Source organism: Podarcis filfolensis (assembly GCF_964270895.1).
Source record: "Podarcis filfolensis genome assembly, chromosome: 15".
Classification (NCBI taxonomy): domain Eukaryota; kingdom Metazoa; phylum Chordata; class Lepidosauria; order Squamata; family Lacertidae; genus Podarcis; species Podarcis filfolensis.
This window is the reverse complement of record NC_139618.1, coordinates 23101134-23120225: the sequence shown is the minus strand read 5'-3', so window position 1 is coordinate 23120225 and position 19092 is coordinate 23101134. Positions and strand designations below refer to the sequence as shown.

Below are 19092 nucleotides of genomic sequence, written 5' to 3'. Positions count from 1 at the left end.
TCAATGCAGAAAGTTGTGTTTCCTTACAGAACGAGGCTGTTTATCTGTTATCTAGTTAACGCCCATGACTTCGCCCCAAAGAATCCTGGGAGTTGTAGTGCTCAGAATGGTAGCCCTGGGAGGAATAAACTTCAGTTCCCAAGATCCTTTGCGGTAAGCCATGATTACTAAAGTGATATAAATAGGCTTTACAGGCAACCTTGTTTCAATGTCACCTCCATGACTTTTATTTAGGGAGGAAGGTGGCTTCCAAACTGGTCCTGGGTGCGTGGGCAAGACTGAATAAATCAGTGGTCTTACTACAGGCTGACCATTCCTCCCTCCAACCCGTACACTAAGCGATCAGAGAACATGTGTCGGCATAACTTGCCCAGACTCTCTCGCTCTTCTTAGAGGACTAGCTGTTGCAGATCAGGATTCTGCAGCTGTCAGGAATTCCAGCACAGTTCCTGGATCTGGCATTTGGTGAGCAGAGGCAGGGATGCTTCTGAATGCCATTTGCCGGAGGCCAAAGGAGGTGAGAGTGCTCTTGTATTCGAATCCTGCTTCTAGGTTTCCCACAGGCATCTGTGAGAACAGGATGCTGGATCTTCTTATGTGGTATGCCTGCACACCTGCAAATCATTTCCCCCCGGATCTCATGGATGATGCATATGATAATGTAAAATGTGCAGTCATTGCTCCGCCCACTTTTGCCTGTGGCCCCGCCCACCACTAGAATGTGGCTCCCAAAAGATTAAAGGTAAAGGGACCCCTGACCATTAGGTCCAGTCGTGACTGATTCTGGGGTTGCGGTGCTCATCTTGCTTTATTAGCCGAGGGAGCCGGCATACAGCTTCCGGGTCATGTGGCCAGCCTGACTAAGCCGCTTCTGGCGAACCAGAGCAGCGCACGGAAACGCCATTTACCTTCCCGCGGGAGCGGTACCTATTTATCTACTTGCACTTTAACGTGCTTTTGAACTGCTAGGTTGGCAGGAGCAGGGACCGAGCAACGGGAGCTCACCCCGTCACAGGAATTCGAACCGCCGACCTTCTGATCAGCAAGTCCTAGGCTCTGTGGTTTAACCCACAGCGCCACCCACGTCCCTTCCCAAAAGATTACCCTGAAGGAAATGCTTCCCATAGGCTGAAAAAGTCTCCCCACCCGTGCTCTGGAAGGCAACCAGTACTTTAAACTCCACTACCCAGTCTTGGGTGATGACATGCAATGTAACCACCAATCTTGTGACAAAAAGTGTCCTGACTGGTGATCGTCAGGCAACATGCTGCTTTCCTAGACATAAGCCGAATGGTTTTCCTGTGCTGTCATTCTCATATGTAGGTGTCATGGAGGCGAAAAGTGATCGCTCCTCAGGTGATTGCATCTGGCTGTACACAATCCAGGGATAATTAATCCCTCGTCAATCCATAATTATGGGACATACATGAACAATTAAACCCATATTGATTTCCATTGGGATTTGCGGGCACCTAAATGTGTCAAATGTGAATAACCTGAGAAGTGTGTCAATAGCGGCGCCCACATGAATATCGAGTGCAACATTCAGCATCTCAGGAAACTCAGTTTTCAATTGATGTTTTTAAAAGTGTCTCATCCTTAAGGCTATTGGGGGTGTGAGCATATGTCCAATGCCTGGTGAGCTATCAGGCAAAAAGCAGGGCAGGAGTGGCAACTCCTGTGCACCTCTGCCCTAGGAGGCAAAGTCTTTTCTTAAGCAGAAGGTAAAGGTAAAAGACCCCTGACCATTAGGTCCAGTCGTGGCCAACTCTGGGGTTGTGGCGCTCATTTCGCTTTATTGGCTGAGGGAGCCGGCGTATAGCTTCCGGGTCATGTGGCCAGCATGACTAAGCCACTTCTGGCGAACCAGAGCAGCGCACGGAAACACCGTTTACTTTCCCGCCGGAGTGGTACCTATTTATCTACTTGCATTTTGACGTGCTTTCGAACTGCTAGGTTGGCAGGAGTTTCTTAAGCAAAGGACACCCTATAAGATGTGGAGACTAGGCTCAAAAGATGAAAGTCACCATTGGCTTATATGGCTTTGGTTAGGTTAATTTGTGGTCTGCCAATCACTGTTAGTCATGTTAGCTCAGTGAAGCCTCCATGTCCAAAGGCAATCTACCTTGGGATACCAGCTACAGGGGAACTAACGGCACAGGGTGGATATTGTCTTCATCCCCAAACTTCTGTGAGCTTCTCAGGAGCATCATCTAGCTGGCTGCTTCTGAGCCGAACACTTAGCTAGATGGGCCTTTGGTACTGTCTTACATTTATTTGGTGACAGCGGCAATATCAGGGCAGAGGCTCTTCTTATTCCAGCAAAGGACTGCAGCACTAGGATGCCAGCCAGGTGAAGGGAGTTCTAGTCTAAAACATCTGGAGGGCAACAGGTTCAAGAAGGTGGCACAGGATGTTTTCCATAGCCATCAGCACCGTACATAATGGCCTGAGATGCTGTCAGCCTATCAAGTCACTATGATAGGCATCCCTTCTATGTGGTTTGCTCATCTTCTGCTCCTCTCACAAGGGAGATGGCCCTCAGTTGTTGTTGTTCTCCTCCCTTACCTTGGATCCTGTTACACAGCAACTCCACCCTAACTTCCTGCCAGCAGTTGGTGCTTAATGATACAGACAATGCCAGAACGTGGGCAATGACCTCTTCATCTAGTTATTTGGGGCATGTAGCATGTTGGGTTTAGGCAACAGGTTTCATGGGATTAATAATAATAATAATAATAATAATAATAATAATCAAACTTTAAAAACTTCCCTAAACAGGGCTGCCTTCAGATCTCTTCTAAAAGTCAGATAGTTGTTTATTTCCTTGACATCTGAAGGGAGGGTATTCCAGAGGGCAGGCGCCACTACCGAGAAGGCCCTCTGCCTGGTTCCCTGCAACCTCACTTCTCGCAGGGAGGGAACCACCAGAAAGGATTTCAGCTGAATTTCAGTGTCCGGGCTGAACAATGGGGGTGGAGACGCTTCTTTGGGTATACTGGGCCGAGGCTGTTTGGGGTTTTGAAGGTCAGCACCAACACTTTGAATTGTGCTGGGAAATGTACTGGGAGCCAATGTAGATCTTTCAGGATGGTTTGGGCAAAAGCATTCCTCTTTTCCCAGTGTTTTTGTTTGTTGCTATGTTGTGTATATCCATGGAGGGCTATAGAAATTTTAAGAACAACAACAACTCAGCACAGATGGATGGAGAAAGCTTGACCTTCCCTCCATAAAGGCAAGTTTGGACTAGAAATCAGAAATGTGCTGTTGCACTCAGGTCTTGCTTGTGGGCACTTGGGCACCTGGTCAACCCCTGGGAGAACAAGAGACTGGACTTTGGTCTGTTGCAGCAACTAGGCTCTTCTTATGTAGGACTCCTGACAACTCTAGAGGCAGGTGGTGTGGCTTGTGATTCTTCCTTTGGGGGGGGGGAAGAGTTCAGAGCAGGGGGTGGCTCTGAGGGGAAGCAAGAACTCCCCCCCCCAAAAAAAAAAAATTCCCTTGGCCCCCATTTGCTTCCCTATCTCATAACACTAGAATGTATTTGCATCCAACGAAGCAAAATGTTGGCAGATTTGTGACGGGTAAAAGAAAGTACTTCTTCACGCAGCACAGAGTTAACCTATGGAACTCACTCCCATTAGTCACCAAATTGGCTGGCTTTAAAAGAGGATTAGACACATTCATGGAGGTGATCAATGGTTACTAGCTATGATGGCTATGCTCTGCTTCCGTTTTCAGAGACTGTTCTGAAAACCACTTGTTCAAAACCACAGGAGGGGAGAGTGTTCTGGTGTTCAGGTCCAGGGGCAGACCTTATATGAAACTAATGGAGCTTAAGCTTCAGGGACCCTAATCCCAGAGTAGCCCCAGAAGTGACTTTAATCCACATTGCTTTTTTAAAAAAATGGGTCTAGTACTGAGTCACACAACTCAAATCGATTAACTGTTTGTCAAAAGTCTGACAAATGTTATAACGTAAACAACCCCCTTGAAGAAGATAACAGTGGTTACCCAGACCTCATTGCTGGTTAATAATAATAATAATAATAATAATAATAATAATAATAATAATAATATGCCACCCATCTGACTGGGTTGTCCCAGCCACTCTGGGCAAACAAATTAAAACATCAAACACAGTAAATCATCAAACATTAAAAACTTCCCTATACAGTCGTGCCTTAGCAGTCGAATGTTTTGGCTTCCAAACACCGCAAACCCAGAAATGAGTGTTCTGGTTTGCAGACATTCTTTTGGAAGCCGAACATCTGGCAGTGCTTCCGGGGCTTCCAATTGGCTGCAGGAAGCTCCTGCAACCAATCGGAAGCTGAGCCTTGGAAGACGGATGTTTTGGAAGTCAAACAGACTTCTGGAATGGATTCCATTCGGCTTCCAAGGTATGACCGTACAGGGAAGCCTACCCCCTAACAATTGTGAAGGGGTTCCCATAACTGTTCAAGATTTAGGGCCCTAAAAATTTAGGTTCACCACTGCTCATGTCCTAAGGGGTTTTCCCCAAGCATCTGGGCACTCACTGCGAGAACAGGTAAAAAAGGTAAAGGTAAAGGGCCCCTGGATGGTTAAGTCCAGTCAAAGGTGACTATGGGGTTGCAGTGCTCATTTCGCTTTCAGGCCGAGGGAGCTGGCATTTGTCCACAGACAGCTTTCTGGGTCATGTGGCCAGCAGGACTAAACCACTTCTGGTGCAACAGAGCACCGTGACAGAAGCCAGAGAGCACAGAAACACTGTTTACCTTCCCACCACAGTGATACCTATTTATCTACTTACACTGGTGTGCTTTCGAACTGCTGGGTTGGCATGCACTGGGACAGAGCAACAGGAGCTCAATCCGTCGCAGGGATTTGAACCGCTGACCTTCCAATCGGCAAGCGCAAGGGGCTCAGTAGTTTAGACCACAGCGCCACCCGTCTGGCATGGCGTTCCTTGTGAGAACAGGATGCTGGGATATATAGGCCACTGGCGGATGCAGAAGGCTCATCTCCTGGCCTTATGTGGCCCCATTCTGGCACTGGATATGTAGCCATTGTGACTAGTAGCCACTGACAGCCACCTTCCCATTGGGACACCATCTGATCTGGGGCCATACCTGCAAAGCATACGCAAAGCCATTTGGTAAGTATAATGACCCTAATCTCATTCCAAAGAGCCCAGAGAGGAGGAGGAGGAGGAGGACTATTCTCCTCCTAACAGCCTATTGTCCTCACCAACCAGCACTTTTTCACTCAGGTCCTTCTGAAGTATAATCACAAAAGAATCTGGTTTTACTTGCCTGGCAACAGACGTAGTAAGCCCGTCATAAAAAGGAAATGTGAAGGACCAGCAGTCATAATAAGCCAACCTGCCCTCAACTGGAAGGTTATAAGAGACTGGGGAGCCCAGTGACTCATAATGCACATGGGGGAATTGGCCTCCATGCTACTGGGACCAGGAAGTTAAAACTGCTTCCTGAGTTTCTGTGCGAGCTCTGCGAGCCCTTTGAGACAAATACAGTCCTTCATTCAGCAAGAAGTTACAGAGGAGGCTACTGGCTGTTTGCTGGACTGCTGTTGGAGTCACAGCCATTCCTGTTTCAAGGAACTTGTTTGTGAGTACCTGGTGTGAATCGTGCCCCTGTAGCTTTCATTTTGCTTGTAGGGGTGGTGAACTCACCAGGGGCTAAGTAGCAGAAGGAGGTGAGGAAAAGAGTAGGAAAAAAATATCTGGAAAATACACGGATTATACAGAGCTGTCTGCTAGCTCATTGATCTTCATGTCCTCCCAGAGATTGGTCTTATTTATGTGTAAACGTTTTTATATTCCACCTTCTCACAAAGCATCAGGGCACTGCACAGCAAAATTACTGGGTTCTTCTTGTTTTTGTTTTTGTTATGTATTTTGTGTTTTTATCATGTGTTTTTATCTTGTGAACTGCCCTGAGACCTACGGGTATAGGCCGGGTACAAATTTTAGTGAGGATGATGATGATAAGCTTTTAAGACAACTGTCTACTCAAGATCATTTTAAACACGTGTGTAGGCCTGTTGGCATTAAACAGTCTTCAAGAGAGACCTGGAAGTCAAAAGTGAGGGTGCCTGTCATATCTCTGCTGCTAGAAACTTAGGGGACCAGAACCATTAAGGTTGTGTACACATTACTGGCCTAAAACGCAGCTGGGTCATTCTTTTTCTCTATTTGAAATAAAGCTGATTTGAGGGGGAACCGCATCAAAATGCAGCATTTCCTAAGAAATGAAAGGATACATAGAGAAAGGGCTTTTTTTCAGTCAGAGCTCACCGGAGCTCAGTTCTGGCACCACTCACGTTGGCGCCATTGCCATTCTAAGAGAACGAGGGAGAAGTTCATGGTGAGCTCTGGCCCCTCTTTCTCTAGGAAACTAGCACTGCATACAGGGTAGGTATGGATTGTGCCTAACATCGTGTTTACACTGCATCCCAAACCAGCACTGGAGTGTGTACTCAGACCAAATGCCCAACTCCTAGTTCATAGAAACCCCTTTCCCAGCCCAAATTTGACAACTGTGATTACGAGGGTGAGCCACTAGATGGTGTCTCTTGCAACTCCATCCATTTTGAAATTGTCAATGAGCAGAAGGCTCACTTGATCCCCCGGTTGGGGTATTGTTTCCTTTGCTTATTCAGTTTTGCGCCAGGGTTGCAGTACTCCCCATGCTCCACCCACAGCTTTGTCAACTGCTGTAGAAAACTCAGATAAAGGAAAATGCCTTTCTGTAAAAGAGTAAAAAGAAAAAGAAAGGTAAAGAACCCCTGGATGGTTAATTCCAGTCAAATTAGACTATGGGGTGTGGCACTCCTCTCTGCTTTCAGATGTCAAGGGAGTCAGCATTTGTCCACAGACAGCTTTTTCCAGGTCGTGTGGCCAGCATGACTAAATCACTTCCAGCTCACAGGACTCCATTATGAGTGCCAGAGCGCATGGAAACAACGTTTACCTTCCCACCACAGCAGTACCTGTTTATCTACTTGCACTGGTATGCTTTTGACTACTAGGTTGGCAAGAGCTGGGACGGGGAGCTCACTCCGCCGAGCGGATTCAAACTGATAACTTTACAATTGGCAAGCCCAAGAAACTCAGTGGTTTACACCATGGTGCCACCCACATACCCTATAAAAGAGTAATGGATAGGGCTGATCGCCTTGATAATGTTCTCAGTATAGGCTCTGAGTTTGCGTTTGTGTAACCCTGGTTAAAGGTGATGACACCAAGCAGCTGTTGGGGAGGGGAAGCAAAAGCTGGATTTAGTTTGCCCAGTTTCTCCCTCTTTCTCCAAACAGCTCCAGCGAACTTTTACTCATATTTTAACAGTGATTGTGCACAGGAAGTCAAGTCCTGGGGAAATATGCAAGGAGTCCATCCTCTTGTCATTCTTCATTAAGGGATGTTTTTAAGTGGTTGACCTAATTAAGTAACCACTTGCATGGCCGTCTCTTTACATATTGAAACAGGCCATTGTTTTGTGGAACCTGTATAGCAAGTTTCCCTTAAGCAAGAGAGCAGTTGGGATTTCTTAAAGCACAGCAGGTGCCCCCTGCCCCATACCCTACTTAAAGGGAAGAAGTCCACCTTTAAGATTTCCACTGCATTTTTGAAACAAATAATGCGCAATAATGCTATGTAGAAACAGGGTCAGCCAGCCCAAGAGACAGTCTGAAGCAGCTGCCTCGAGCGGCAGAATCCCACGATGCAGTGCCCCCCTTGAAACCCCACCTCCCTGCCACTGGAGATCTTACGGAAATCCACTGCCGCTGCACAACTCTGTTAAGCCGAGCTTCCACTGAGAAGGAGCAGCACCGTCTCATTTTGCCTCAGGCAGCGAAGCAGGACAGGCTGCCCCTATTTGTGTGTCTCCAGAAAAAGGCAGCATTTGGTCCTGGAGGCAGTAATCAACATCTTGAGAATCTCTGCTTTAAAAAATCAGGGCAAGTTTCTAGCCCTTATGGCTGAGTCAGAATGCGTCAAAGTGCATGGTCAGCTTGGGCTGAAATCTGGACGTGGCAAGGTTGACTCAACATTTCCAGCAATCAGGGGACAGAGATCAGTGTCCTGAGGAACTCCCATCCCCTAACAAAATCAGAGTTGTGCAAAATAATATGAATCAGATGATAACATGAAATGGAAGTGTATTTACATAACTTCTGTTAATTTGCATAATTCCTACAGCTCTCAGAATTCAGGTTATTTGGTGTGGAATTTTTGGGCAATGTGGGCCATCTGCTCACACAAGGCACTGATATGACTGGGATGAACTCTGTGTTTTTCCGGCCTGAGCTCTACATTCTTTTGCTTGCACAAACGACCAGGGTTTGTTTCACAGGGCCAGTGACTTTCCAGATTTTAAAGCTAGGCTTTAAAAATAAAATAAAGGCAGAATAAAGTTTAGCCAAGTCAAAGCCTGCAGCTAGGGATGCCACAAATATCTGTGACTTTCCACGCCCACCATCATAGCTGCTTATTTGCTATTGCAAATACAGTGCCCTGAACAGGCAATGGCAGGTTTCAGCATTCAGAATATTATTGTTGCAAGAATAGGAATGTCTGAAACTACTGTGTACCCAATCAATCCATCTAGCTCCATATTATCTACACTGACTGGCAGTGACTTCCCAGGGTTTCCCCCCAGGCAGGGGTCTCTCCCAGCCCTCCCTGGAGATGCCAGGGATTGAATTTGAGACCTTCTGCAGGCAAAGCAGATGCTCTACCACTGAGCTACAGCCCTTCCCTTAAGACATAGGAACATAAGAAGCTGCCTTATATACTGAGTCAAACTATTGGTCAATCCCAAAATTTGCAAGTTTGTCCAAGGTCACAATCAGAAATCATGCAAGGCAATATGCTTGGTATTCATTGTAATTGTTCTTGGTCTCTGAACTTTACACAAAACATTATTTTCTGTACTGGTTCTGACATTTCCCACATCAATTGAAATTAATCTTGAAATTAATTACAGTGGTACCTTGGGTTACATACGCTTCAGGTTACAGACTCCGCTAACTCAGAAATAGTACCTCGGGTTAAGAACTTTGCTTCAGGATGAGAACAGAAATCGTGCTCCAGCGGTGCGGCAGCAGCAGGAGGCCCCATTAGCTAAAGTGGTGCTTCAGGTTAAGAACAGTATCAGGTTAAGAACAGACCTCTGGAATGAATTAAGTACTTAACCCAAGGTACCACTGTACATAAGTTTCAACAATGGCAGATAGTGAGATGCATAATGTTGATTTTAGCAGAAGCCGAACCGTAGCAGAGTGGAAACAGCACTGATTGCAATGAAACCGCAACGGGACAGAAGTCGTCAGCTCAAGTTCCCAGTTGTAACTGACTTAATCCATACCTTTCTCTCCCTACTCTTTTTTGGCTACAAGATTATGATCGTCATCATTCTGCAAGTGATCTGCAGCCTTGTGGTCTGGCTGTCACTCTATGGCGGCTTCTTGTACCGGAACAAGCATCGCAGCCCTGAATGGAGCTGCCGGCTGGTCACCCTTTTGCACGGGCTAATTGTCACCTTCTTCTCCGGCTACATCGCTCTGATTGACGGGCCCTGGCCTTTGACTCATGCAGGTATGCAGAGATGATTCATCCTCAAGGGGGTTGTCAGAGGTAACAGGGGGTCAAATGTGGGTGCAGTTGCTCTGCTCGCCCACCACGGCTAAACCTCTGCCTGCTATACCATCCCCATCCCAAAAGCACAGCTCCGCTGTGACATTATTCATCCATCCACCCATCCATTCATTCCATTTACATCTCATCTTTCCTCCAAGGAGCTCAAACTGGCAAACACAGTTCTCCACCTCTGCATTTTATCCTCACAACAGCCCTTTGAGTGGTATGTTAGGCTGAGAGACTGTGACTGGCCCAAGAATGCCCTGTGAGTTTCATGGATGAGCAGGAATGAATGAATGAATGAATGAATGAATGAATGAATGAATGAATGATCTCAGCCATTGGCTGAGAGTGTGATTTGCAACCCTGATTGCTCCTAGAGATCTGAAGGCCCAGGAAAAAAATATCCCAGGAAAAATAGGGTGGAGAATTCCATTTCCCCACCATTTTTCCAGTTTCTTCCCCAACTTATTTTATTATGAACTTAGAGAAAATTAGGACATGGGGCATTTTTAAAATTTGGTTTTTCTGGGGGGGGGGCGGATTCTGGGCATTCACATCTCTATTGTTCACTGAGTACAAATAATGCCATGTAGCACTTATATAAAGCGCTTTGGGATGTTCAAAGAGCTTCACTTGTAACTTGTACAATGACCCCCGAAAGGTAGGTCTGTATCATCATCCTCATTTTATATCTGGGAGAAGGTGAGCTGCAGTTCAGTGCTGGAGCATCTGCTATGCACAGAAATGGCCCCAGATTTAATCCCCAGTGGCATCACTGGGTAGGGCTGGGAATGTGCCCCTGCCCAGGACCCTGGAGACAATACTGAGCCACATGGATGAACAGTCTGACTCGGAATAAGTCATTCTCTGCGTTGAGAGCAGTGGCTTGGCTATGACATTCCAACTAGCATCTTCCTGTTTTGTAGCTCAGACCCTTGACTCCCATTTGTCCTTGCTTCTCCTAACCCAGGTTCCCACCATTCTGATCTCCACCTGATCTCTTACTCCTGCACTTTATCGTCTACTCCCGGGTCCATCCACTTCGCCGCTTCCATTCCTGCCATGCCTTCCATCCAGCTCACTTGAGTCTTCTTGCCTCGCTCTTCTACCCTGCCATAATTGTTCTTTCCTCTGGTAGACATAAACTTCCCAGTTTCGCCCCTCTGTCCCGGATCAGCCGATTGAAGGAGAACAGGAGACTGCATTCCTAGGCACCATCTTTCTGCAACCTGGTAGCCTCCTCAAGCTCTTTTGGACTATAATTCCCATCAGCACCAGCCAGCACGACTGTGCCAACTTGGACTGGAGAGAGTTGTAGTCCAAAACATCTGGAAGGCACCTGGTCGTGGAAAGCTGATGGCCTGGGAGGAAACGTCATTGAACTTGTTGGGCCTTACTTCTGAGTAGACGTGCCGAAGACTGGCCTGTAAATTCTGCAAAATGAACAAATGCATTACCCAATTTATAGTTGCAGATTGCGGCATTCCCCTCGCCCCCACCCCTGCAGAATTTCAGCTTCCTACAACTCTCAGCTTTTGTTGCTGGGTTTTTATCTACCTCTTCTTCTTTTTAACAGCAAGATTCTAGTCCTTTTGAAATGATGTTTGAAATTATATAAATAACATCTCCATAGAATGTGGGTTGCATCAGTGCAGATGTTTTCCCCTTTTCTGTTTCAAGCAGAGAGTCCATGTTGCTGGATAGGGTCCATTATTTCATCCTCCATGCCCACAATGATTCTTTACAGTCCCTTACACAGCTAAAAATGTACACTGGATTTATTTTAAACTATGACTTGCTAGCGCTCATCTTCAGAACTTGTCACAAGTGCTAGAATATGGAAGCGAATGAAAAAAGGAAGTACCTCTGGCCATGTGCAGAGGGTCCTATCTTAGCACTGAGCCCCTCCACTTCTCTGAATATCTGGGAAAAGGGGGTCAGAGTTTCTAGGTTGGAAACCTTGATATACAGGTAAACCGTAACCTTCTAGCATCTTCCTTTGAAAACAAAACATTATTATGCCCCTACTTTTACTTTTTCAGTCCTTCCTTGTACTTTATACATTAATTGCATGTCTTTCCCATTCTCTCTGTTTTCTGCTCACAATAATCCTATGAGGTAGGTCAGACTGTGTGATAATGACTGACCCAAGATTGAGTTAAGCAGGGATCTGAATGCAGGTCTCTGCTAAAATCCAGCAAACTGCTTGCTACTCTGCATGGCCACTGGTTATGCTGATTGATTACCATAATGTCTGCATGGTCTGGGAGCAAATCAGACTTGCCCTGTAATGACATCACAATCTCTGCAATTTCCGAAGCGTGGGTCCTGATGGCAGTTCCTAAGATGCTTCAGGAAAGGTCAACTGTTATCTGAGATCTCCAGTTTATTTTTGCTGGAGGTTCAGTGGCAAAAAAAAGGGGCGAATTGCTAGCCTCAGAAATTGTTGTTATTATTAAGACAGACAGACAGAAAGACAGACAGACAGACAGATAATAAGCAAGGACAACAATGCCCAAGAACCTTATGCAGTATTATACCTGAAGGAGCATCTCCACCCCCATCGTTCTGCCCAGACACTGAGGTCCAGCTCTGAGGGCCTTCTGGCGGTTCCCTCACTGAGAGAAGTGAAGCTACAGGGAACCAGGCAGAGGGCCTTCTGGGTAGTGGCACCCATCCTGTGGAACACCCTCCCATCAGATGTCAAGGAAATAAACAACTATCTGACTTTTAGAAGACATCTGAAGGCAGCCCTGTTTAGGGAAGTTTTAAAAGTTTGATTATTATTATTATTATTATTATTATTATTATTATTCTCTTGGGAGCCATGCAGAGTGGCTGGAGAAAACCAGCCAGATGGGCTGGATATAAATAACAAATTATTATTATTATTATTATTATTATTATTATTATTATTATTTAGATATAATATCCTTGATGGTGGTTGCAATTGCTTATTAGTCCTGAGCATGTTAGTGCACACTGCCAACATGATTTCAAGCTTTCACCCATAACAATGAGGACTAGAACTTTAACAGTGACCCCCAAATGGTGGTGCTTCTGCTACCCTGCTGTCAGATGACCCACCATCTTTTGCCACTTTCCTTCTTTGCTCTTGCCTTCGCTCCTCTGTTTCACTTGGAACAAATTCACGCCTGCCGCTCTGAATGTCATCTCCCCTGTGTCCTCGCAAGCCCTCGCTTGCATTTAGTTCAGCTCCTGATCGCCAGGATTAGGTCTTTATAACTGTTTCACGAGGCACCTGTCGTCCTTGTGGGAGTATCTAAAAATTCCTCAGAGCCTGCTCTTACTCTAAGCCATTTGGCCGAATGACATCTGAGCTACTGACACCAGCTGCAAATCCCTTTTTCTCCACTTGTGTAATTACTGCTTGGGTGATCAAGGGGCCCAGGGCACCATCTGGGCAAAGGCACAAAATGGACATCAAATATACTACAGTGGTACCTCAGAAGTCGTACGGAATCCGTTCCGGAAGTCCGTTCAACTTCCAAGATGTTTGGAAACCAAGGCTCAGCTTCCGATTGGCTGCAGGAAGTTCCTGCAGCCAATCAGAAGCCATGGAAGCCCCGTCAGACGTTTGAGTTCCAAAGAATGTTCGCAAACCAGAACACTCACTTCTGGGTTTGCGGCTTTCAGGAGCCAAAACGTTTGACTCGCAAGGCATTTGGGATCCAAGGTACGACTGTATTGTATAATAATGTTAACTGTGTTGATTTTTCAGTGTAGCATAACCAGGCATGCTTTTGTAGCTGATGAAAAACCAGACATCAGCTTATTCCAAGGCTTAGTATGAGCAGCAGGCCAAGCCAGAAAGGCAACAATGCAGGTTCTTATTAGTTCCCTGCCTACGGTGCAACGCTGAAAGCTGCCAAGGCTGTAGTGGAGAATTAAATGAAGGGTGTGCAGCATCAGGAGCTGCACCACCAGCAGACTTCCTGCAGAAGAGCTTCCAAGCAGGAGCAGTCTATCTGAGTAATGAGAATTCTCAGTGGCCTTGAAAACCCACAGCCATTTTTTATTTGCCCCAATGACACTTCACAGGAACTTAAGAAACTGACTCCCACATATCTTTTGGTCCAGCCTGTAATGTCTATTCTGATTGGCAGCAGCTCTCCAAGAATTCAGATGCAGGGGTCTCTCTTAGCCTGACCTGGAGATGTCACTGTATTATGACTTTCCCCCCAGAGCATGTGGGAGAGATGCTATTAAAAACTTGGAAGTTCTTATGGGAATAGTTATGGAGCAGAACCAAGGTTTAAGTTTTGCATGCATGTAACACACACACACACACACACACACTTCAAAACCAGATTTCCTGTTTTAGAATCTGACCTTTGGATGCATAAACATGATATTTGATATCATTCCCAAATACTCTTTTCAGGGTAAGTTTCTCTTTTGAGAACTTGCTCAAATTTTGGTGATGGAGAGGATTGAGTTCAAAAAAGCAGGGGAATAGGTCTGCGACATCAAATGGCAAAAGCATTGGATTTTCAGTGTGTAAAATGTGTTTTTTGTTACAGTCGTACCTCAGAAGTCGAACAGAATTTGTTCCAGAAATCTGTTCAACTTCCAAAATGTCCAGAAACCAAAGCTCGGCTTCTGATTGGCTGTAGGAAGCTCCTGCAGCCAATCAGAAGCCACGGAAGCCTGTCGGCCGTTTGGCTTCCAAAGAACGTTCGCAAACCGGAACACTTACTTCTGGGTTTGCAGCGTTTGGGAGCCAAAATGTCTGAGTACCAAGGTACAACTGTATTTTAAAGAGCAGTTTAGAAACTTACAAGGTGCAAGGGTCATCATTTCAAGCAACGTTAGATTTGCACCCTATGGTCCCTTCCAACTCTGCAATTCTGAGATTCTAGGATGGCAAACTCAGTCGACCCTTTTTTCTCGTCTTTTCAGGCTACCCCAACACGGCTCTCCAGGTCTGCCTGATGTGCTTGTCGCTGGGATACTTCCTCTTCGACTTGAGCTGGTGCATTTATTTCAAGAGCGAGGGCAACCTGATGCTCTCCCACCACATGCTCAGCGTTGGTGGCCTGGCTTTCGTGCTGATGATTGGCAAGTCTGCCACTGAGATCAATGCCGTCGTCTTTGTGAGCGAGATCACCAACCCTCTGCTGCAGCTACGCTGGTTCCTACGGGAGATGGGGCGCTATCACAACCTCCTCGGGGATGTGGTGGATTACCTTTTTGTATTTCTCTTCCTGGGGCTGCGCATCGCCGGCGGAGCATGGATTGTACAGTCGGTGATGACTTCGCCCAACACCATCTGGATGCTGAGGGGTGGCGTCCTGGCAATGTATGTGGTGTCCTGGGCATTTATGCTGGATATCCTCAGTTTTGCCAGGAGGAAAACAACGAAGAAATATTTTGCTTGGAAGAACGAAAAAATGAAAGGAAAGTTTCCCACGGAAAACGGACATCTGCCGAAATGCTGACTTTGGCTTCCCAGTGGGCTGTTGTGCAATAATCGAGCAATAAGCAAACGGAACCTGGATAGTTCAGTTGGTTAGAGCATGGTGCCAATAACGCCAAGGTTGCAGGTTCGATCCCCGTTTGGGACAGCTGCATTGCAGGGGGTTGGACTAAATGACCCTTGGGGTCCCACCCAACTCTACAATTTTTTGCTCTTATGATGTAGGAAGCATCTTTTATGGACAGGAAACTGTCAAGGTGCTTCACATAAGAAAAACTGGATTGGGAGGAACCAAGGAACCGCTGACCTCCAGAGCTCGTTCCAAAGATGAGGGATCTTTGGGGCCAGACATGAATCATGATTTGAATTGAATGGGTGGATATTCACCTCGAATGAAACTTGGCAGAAAATGCCAGTGCTGGAGGAAGGACTAAACCACAAAGCCTGCAGGCAAGTGGAGGCTGGCCTGTAGGGGAAACAGGGCATTCCTCAATCTGACCTCAGCCAGCCCCCACGTGTCCTGCCTTTTTTCTTGCAACCAGTGCAGGAGCTGGCACTGGCTGTGGGTTCTTCCTCCATAGTCTCACTGGTGCCTTTGCAGAACTTATCAAAGAAGAAGATGGAGACAAAACCTGAATTACCTCTGCCTCTTACTGGCTTCAACTCTGCCTGTCCTTGACCTCCAAGCCAAGGATGGTTGCAGACTCTCTGAAACAAGGATCTGGCTTCTTCTAGCTGCTCCACACTGCCAAAGCCCATCCAGCTGGATTTCACAGTCTACAACTTCCTTTAGATTGAGATACTGGAGGGTTCTCCCTGGCTCCACCAACAAGATCTCCATACATGCTCCAAGCCTATGGATCCTGACTGCCATGCAAGCCTCTGACAGTCTCTTGACTCGGCGGCCTAGGCTATCTCAAGAGGAAATGGCAGGCATCAAATCTTGGACCACCTTGCAGTGGTGTAACATGGGTTGCCAGCACCCGGGGCCGTGTGGAAGGGTGGAAGGGAGGGAAACAGATGGAGTACATATGTTCATTCAACTACTTAACAGTGTCCACGTCACCTAAGAGATTGCAGCCACAGACTTAAGAAAAGAAGAGTTGTTCCAATGTCTGGAGAGGTCACTTCCTGGTTCAACAGAGCCCAGTGATGGAAGTATGCACCTGTATTGAGGCAGCACCGGGTGTTAAAATTTTGTGCTCCTAACAATTTTGCACCCGGGGCAACTGCCTCATGGTCCTCCCATGCTATGCCACTGCCATTGTGCTGCTCTTGGCAATCAGACTGGGTTTTTTAAAGCCTGCCAGCTTGATTACCAGAGATTTACCAGGAATCTTTAGCTGTGATCTATGCTAGAATGGACGAGGCCAGCATTGAAGCAGGAATAATTTGAAATTTGCCTGCATCTGAAAAAATGCCCATTTGCAGCCGAACTTATTTCCAAACCCAGAAGCAGCACTTCCCCTTGAAGCAGATATTCCCTTGTTGTAGTGCACTCAAAGTGGCCATGGCAGATGTTTTCTCTTGGCAATACAAACCTAAGAGCTGTGACAATTGTGCAGACTCCTTGCTCCCGTTCCTAAACAGGCATCAGCATGGGGTCGGAAGACTGCTCCAGCTGTCACAAGTGTTATTTTTTTGCACTGCAGTTAAAAGCTGCTGCTGCTCCCTCCCTGCGATGTCAAGGCAAACGCTGGTGCTTCTCATCATGGAAGTCACTCGGGAATCTCCAAGCAATGATTTTCAGAAAGAACAGATAAAGAGGTTACAGGTTGCCCTGTCGGTTTCCACATGGTGCTTTTCACAGGAAGGGTTTTTATACCGTGCCGTGTCCTGAATCTGCCATCCAGAACTCTCTCCGGTGCTCAGGGGGATAATTTGTGCTAATCTTCCTGTGCTCCAGAAAACTGCCCTTGATCTCCCAGGGGCGGCGGCATCTCTCTGGCTACACAGGAGACTTGCCTGCAGCTCAGACTTCAGTGTGGCTGCGAAGCCTACTCACTTCTCAAGAAGTTGCTGAATGCCTGCTATGGGTTTGTGAAATGGACACACACACACACACACACATGAAAAGCTGCTGGCATTTCCCCTTGACTCTGGCAGTCCAAGTGTGTGTATGCACATATATGCATTCATGTGTGTATAAAGAGAAGACAAAAAGTTGCAGTCTTATAACGACTTAACTGTAAGTGGAGATGAGGGATAAATCCAATTCTGTTTGCAACAATATGTCAACCAAATCGCAGCCATCCTTCGAAATTTGGAGTTGTCTGAATTTTGCAATGTAGCCTAGCTAAGTAAACTATACCCCCCCCCCAATGCATATACTGGGATAAAGTGTGCATCAAAATGCATCTATTGGTGAAAATACCATACAGCATTGAACTATGTCTGGGGAAGTGGTATTGCAAAAATGTGTCAGTTAGGCAAAATTGCATACAAAAGTCTGAATATTCGGAGAACTGTGCACTAAAATGCTGCCGAATTTTCGTGATTACTTTTTTTTTTTAATGTAAGCTGATATGGAAATGTGGAGGACTGAATTTAGGAATGGAAAAATGAGAAACTGCAACTGACATATTTGCCCATCCCTACTAATGAGTAAGCTCTACTGAACTGAATATGGGACTTCCTTCTGCATAGACATTATAGAATTGCGTCGTAAGGAAATATCTACCTTGCCCTACAGGAGATTTACAGCACAAGGATATGCACGTCTACACAAAGTAAACACCACCTAGTTTAATGGGACTTACTCCTAAGTGAGCAGGAACAGGATTGCAGCCATAAACTGCATTAATCATCATATTTATGTGCTTATTTGATTACCTCCTACTCCCCCCCCCATTTGACATCTCTGGATTGACACCACCATCAATAAACCATTTGGCTATAGTGATGAGATCTCATATACTGAAAAGTCTTCAAATTGTTGATTCAGACAGGCCATAAGGTTGAATCAACACTTGAATTCTTCAAAAAAAATAAAATCAAGAGAAACTATACCACTAGTCAAACCCAACAAACACATATACCACCACCAAATCATCCCAAAGGAAATATATTTAGGTGTAATGCTGAAAGTTGCTTAGCTGCCTCGTAGCTAACCTAAAAAATAAATGGCGGCTTATATAGAATGCCACAACTCCCAGTCATGAGAACAGAGGACAATCTCAGCTTTCTTGAGTCCTGTCTTCCACCTCTTAGCTCCAGCAGGGCTGGATCTGATTCCTGGCTGGTATGTTAGTTACAAGCAACTATATAAGAAAACATTCCCCAGCCGGGGGGAGTGGCCTCTAGGTGTTCTGGACTACAATTCCCATCAGCCCCAGGATCATCATACAGCCATGTTGGCTGATAGGAGCTGTAGTCTTGAAATCTGGACAGCACCAAGTTGGAGAAGGCTGATACAGTATCTCCATTTTTATCCAACAATCAAATTTTCCATCTTGTCCCAAAGATCCCATTCAAGTGAATGAGTCTTCAGCTCAGTTTCACCACGTGGATGGCAGTAGTACTTGCCGACAATAGAAAATTATTTAGAGGGGGGCGGGAATCAGAACACGTCACATACTTCGTCTTGGACAATCCTGTAAAGTAGGCCAGTATTATAATTCCCAAATTGCAGGTGGAGACTGAGGGGGCAATGGCTTTCCTTAAAGCCACCCAAAAATGTACTAGTTCATAGCTCTTGGGCTGTGATTCTGAGAACACTTCCATGGGATAAAACAAGCCAAGGAGCTGACCGAAATGTGACCTTTTTCATTGAGAGCAGTGTCTCTCTCGCGATGTACAAATCAATGTTCTTTTTTTGTATTTATTTATTTATTTTCTGAAAAAAATAAAATTTATTGGATTTTTACATGCAATAATAAATGAGCAGCGTAACACCTCCACCCCCCCAACCCTAAAACAGGGATCAAGTTGTACATTGACATGAGCAATTCTTATTGATTCATGTCAATTATTCAAATGGCCGGTATCGTAATGCCTCAGGGACAGG

General features: G+C 45.9%; 1 protein-coding gene across 1 annotated transcript; it reads left to right on the top strand.

Moving 5' to 3' along the window:
- Positions 1–5364: 5364 nt before the first annotated feature.
- Positions 5365–18951, top strand: LOC310750641 (TLC domain-containing protein 5-like). The gene is made up of 3 exons (XM_083589107.1): positions 5365–5609; positions 9403–9601; positions 14570–18951. The coding sequence occupies exons 2-3, from the start codon at positions 9406–9408 to the stop codon at positions 15106–15108; spliced, it is 735 nt and encodes a 244-aa protein (XP_083445233.1). The 5' UTR covers positions 5365–5609; positions 9403–9405; the 3' UTR covers positions 15109–18951.
- The last annotated feature ends 141 nt before the right edge of the window (positions 18952–19092 follow it).

Bases quoted from the DNA above. Each gene is read 5' to 3' on its own strand.
- LOC310750641 (XM_083589107.1), top strand. From the start codon at position 9,406: ATGATCGTCATCATTCTGCAAGTGATCTGCAGCCTTGTGGTCTGGCTG. The intron at 9,602-14,569 runs GTATGCAGAGAT...TCGTCTTTTCAG, and splicing joins CTGGCCTTTGACTCATGCAG to GCTACCCCAACACGGCTCTC.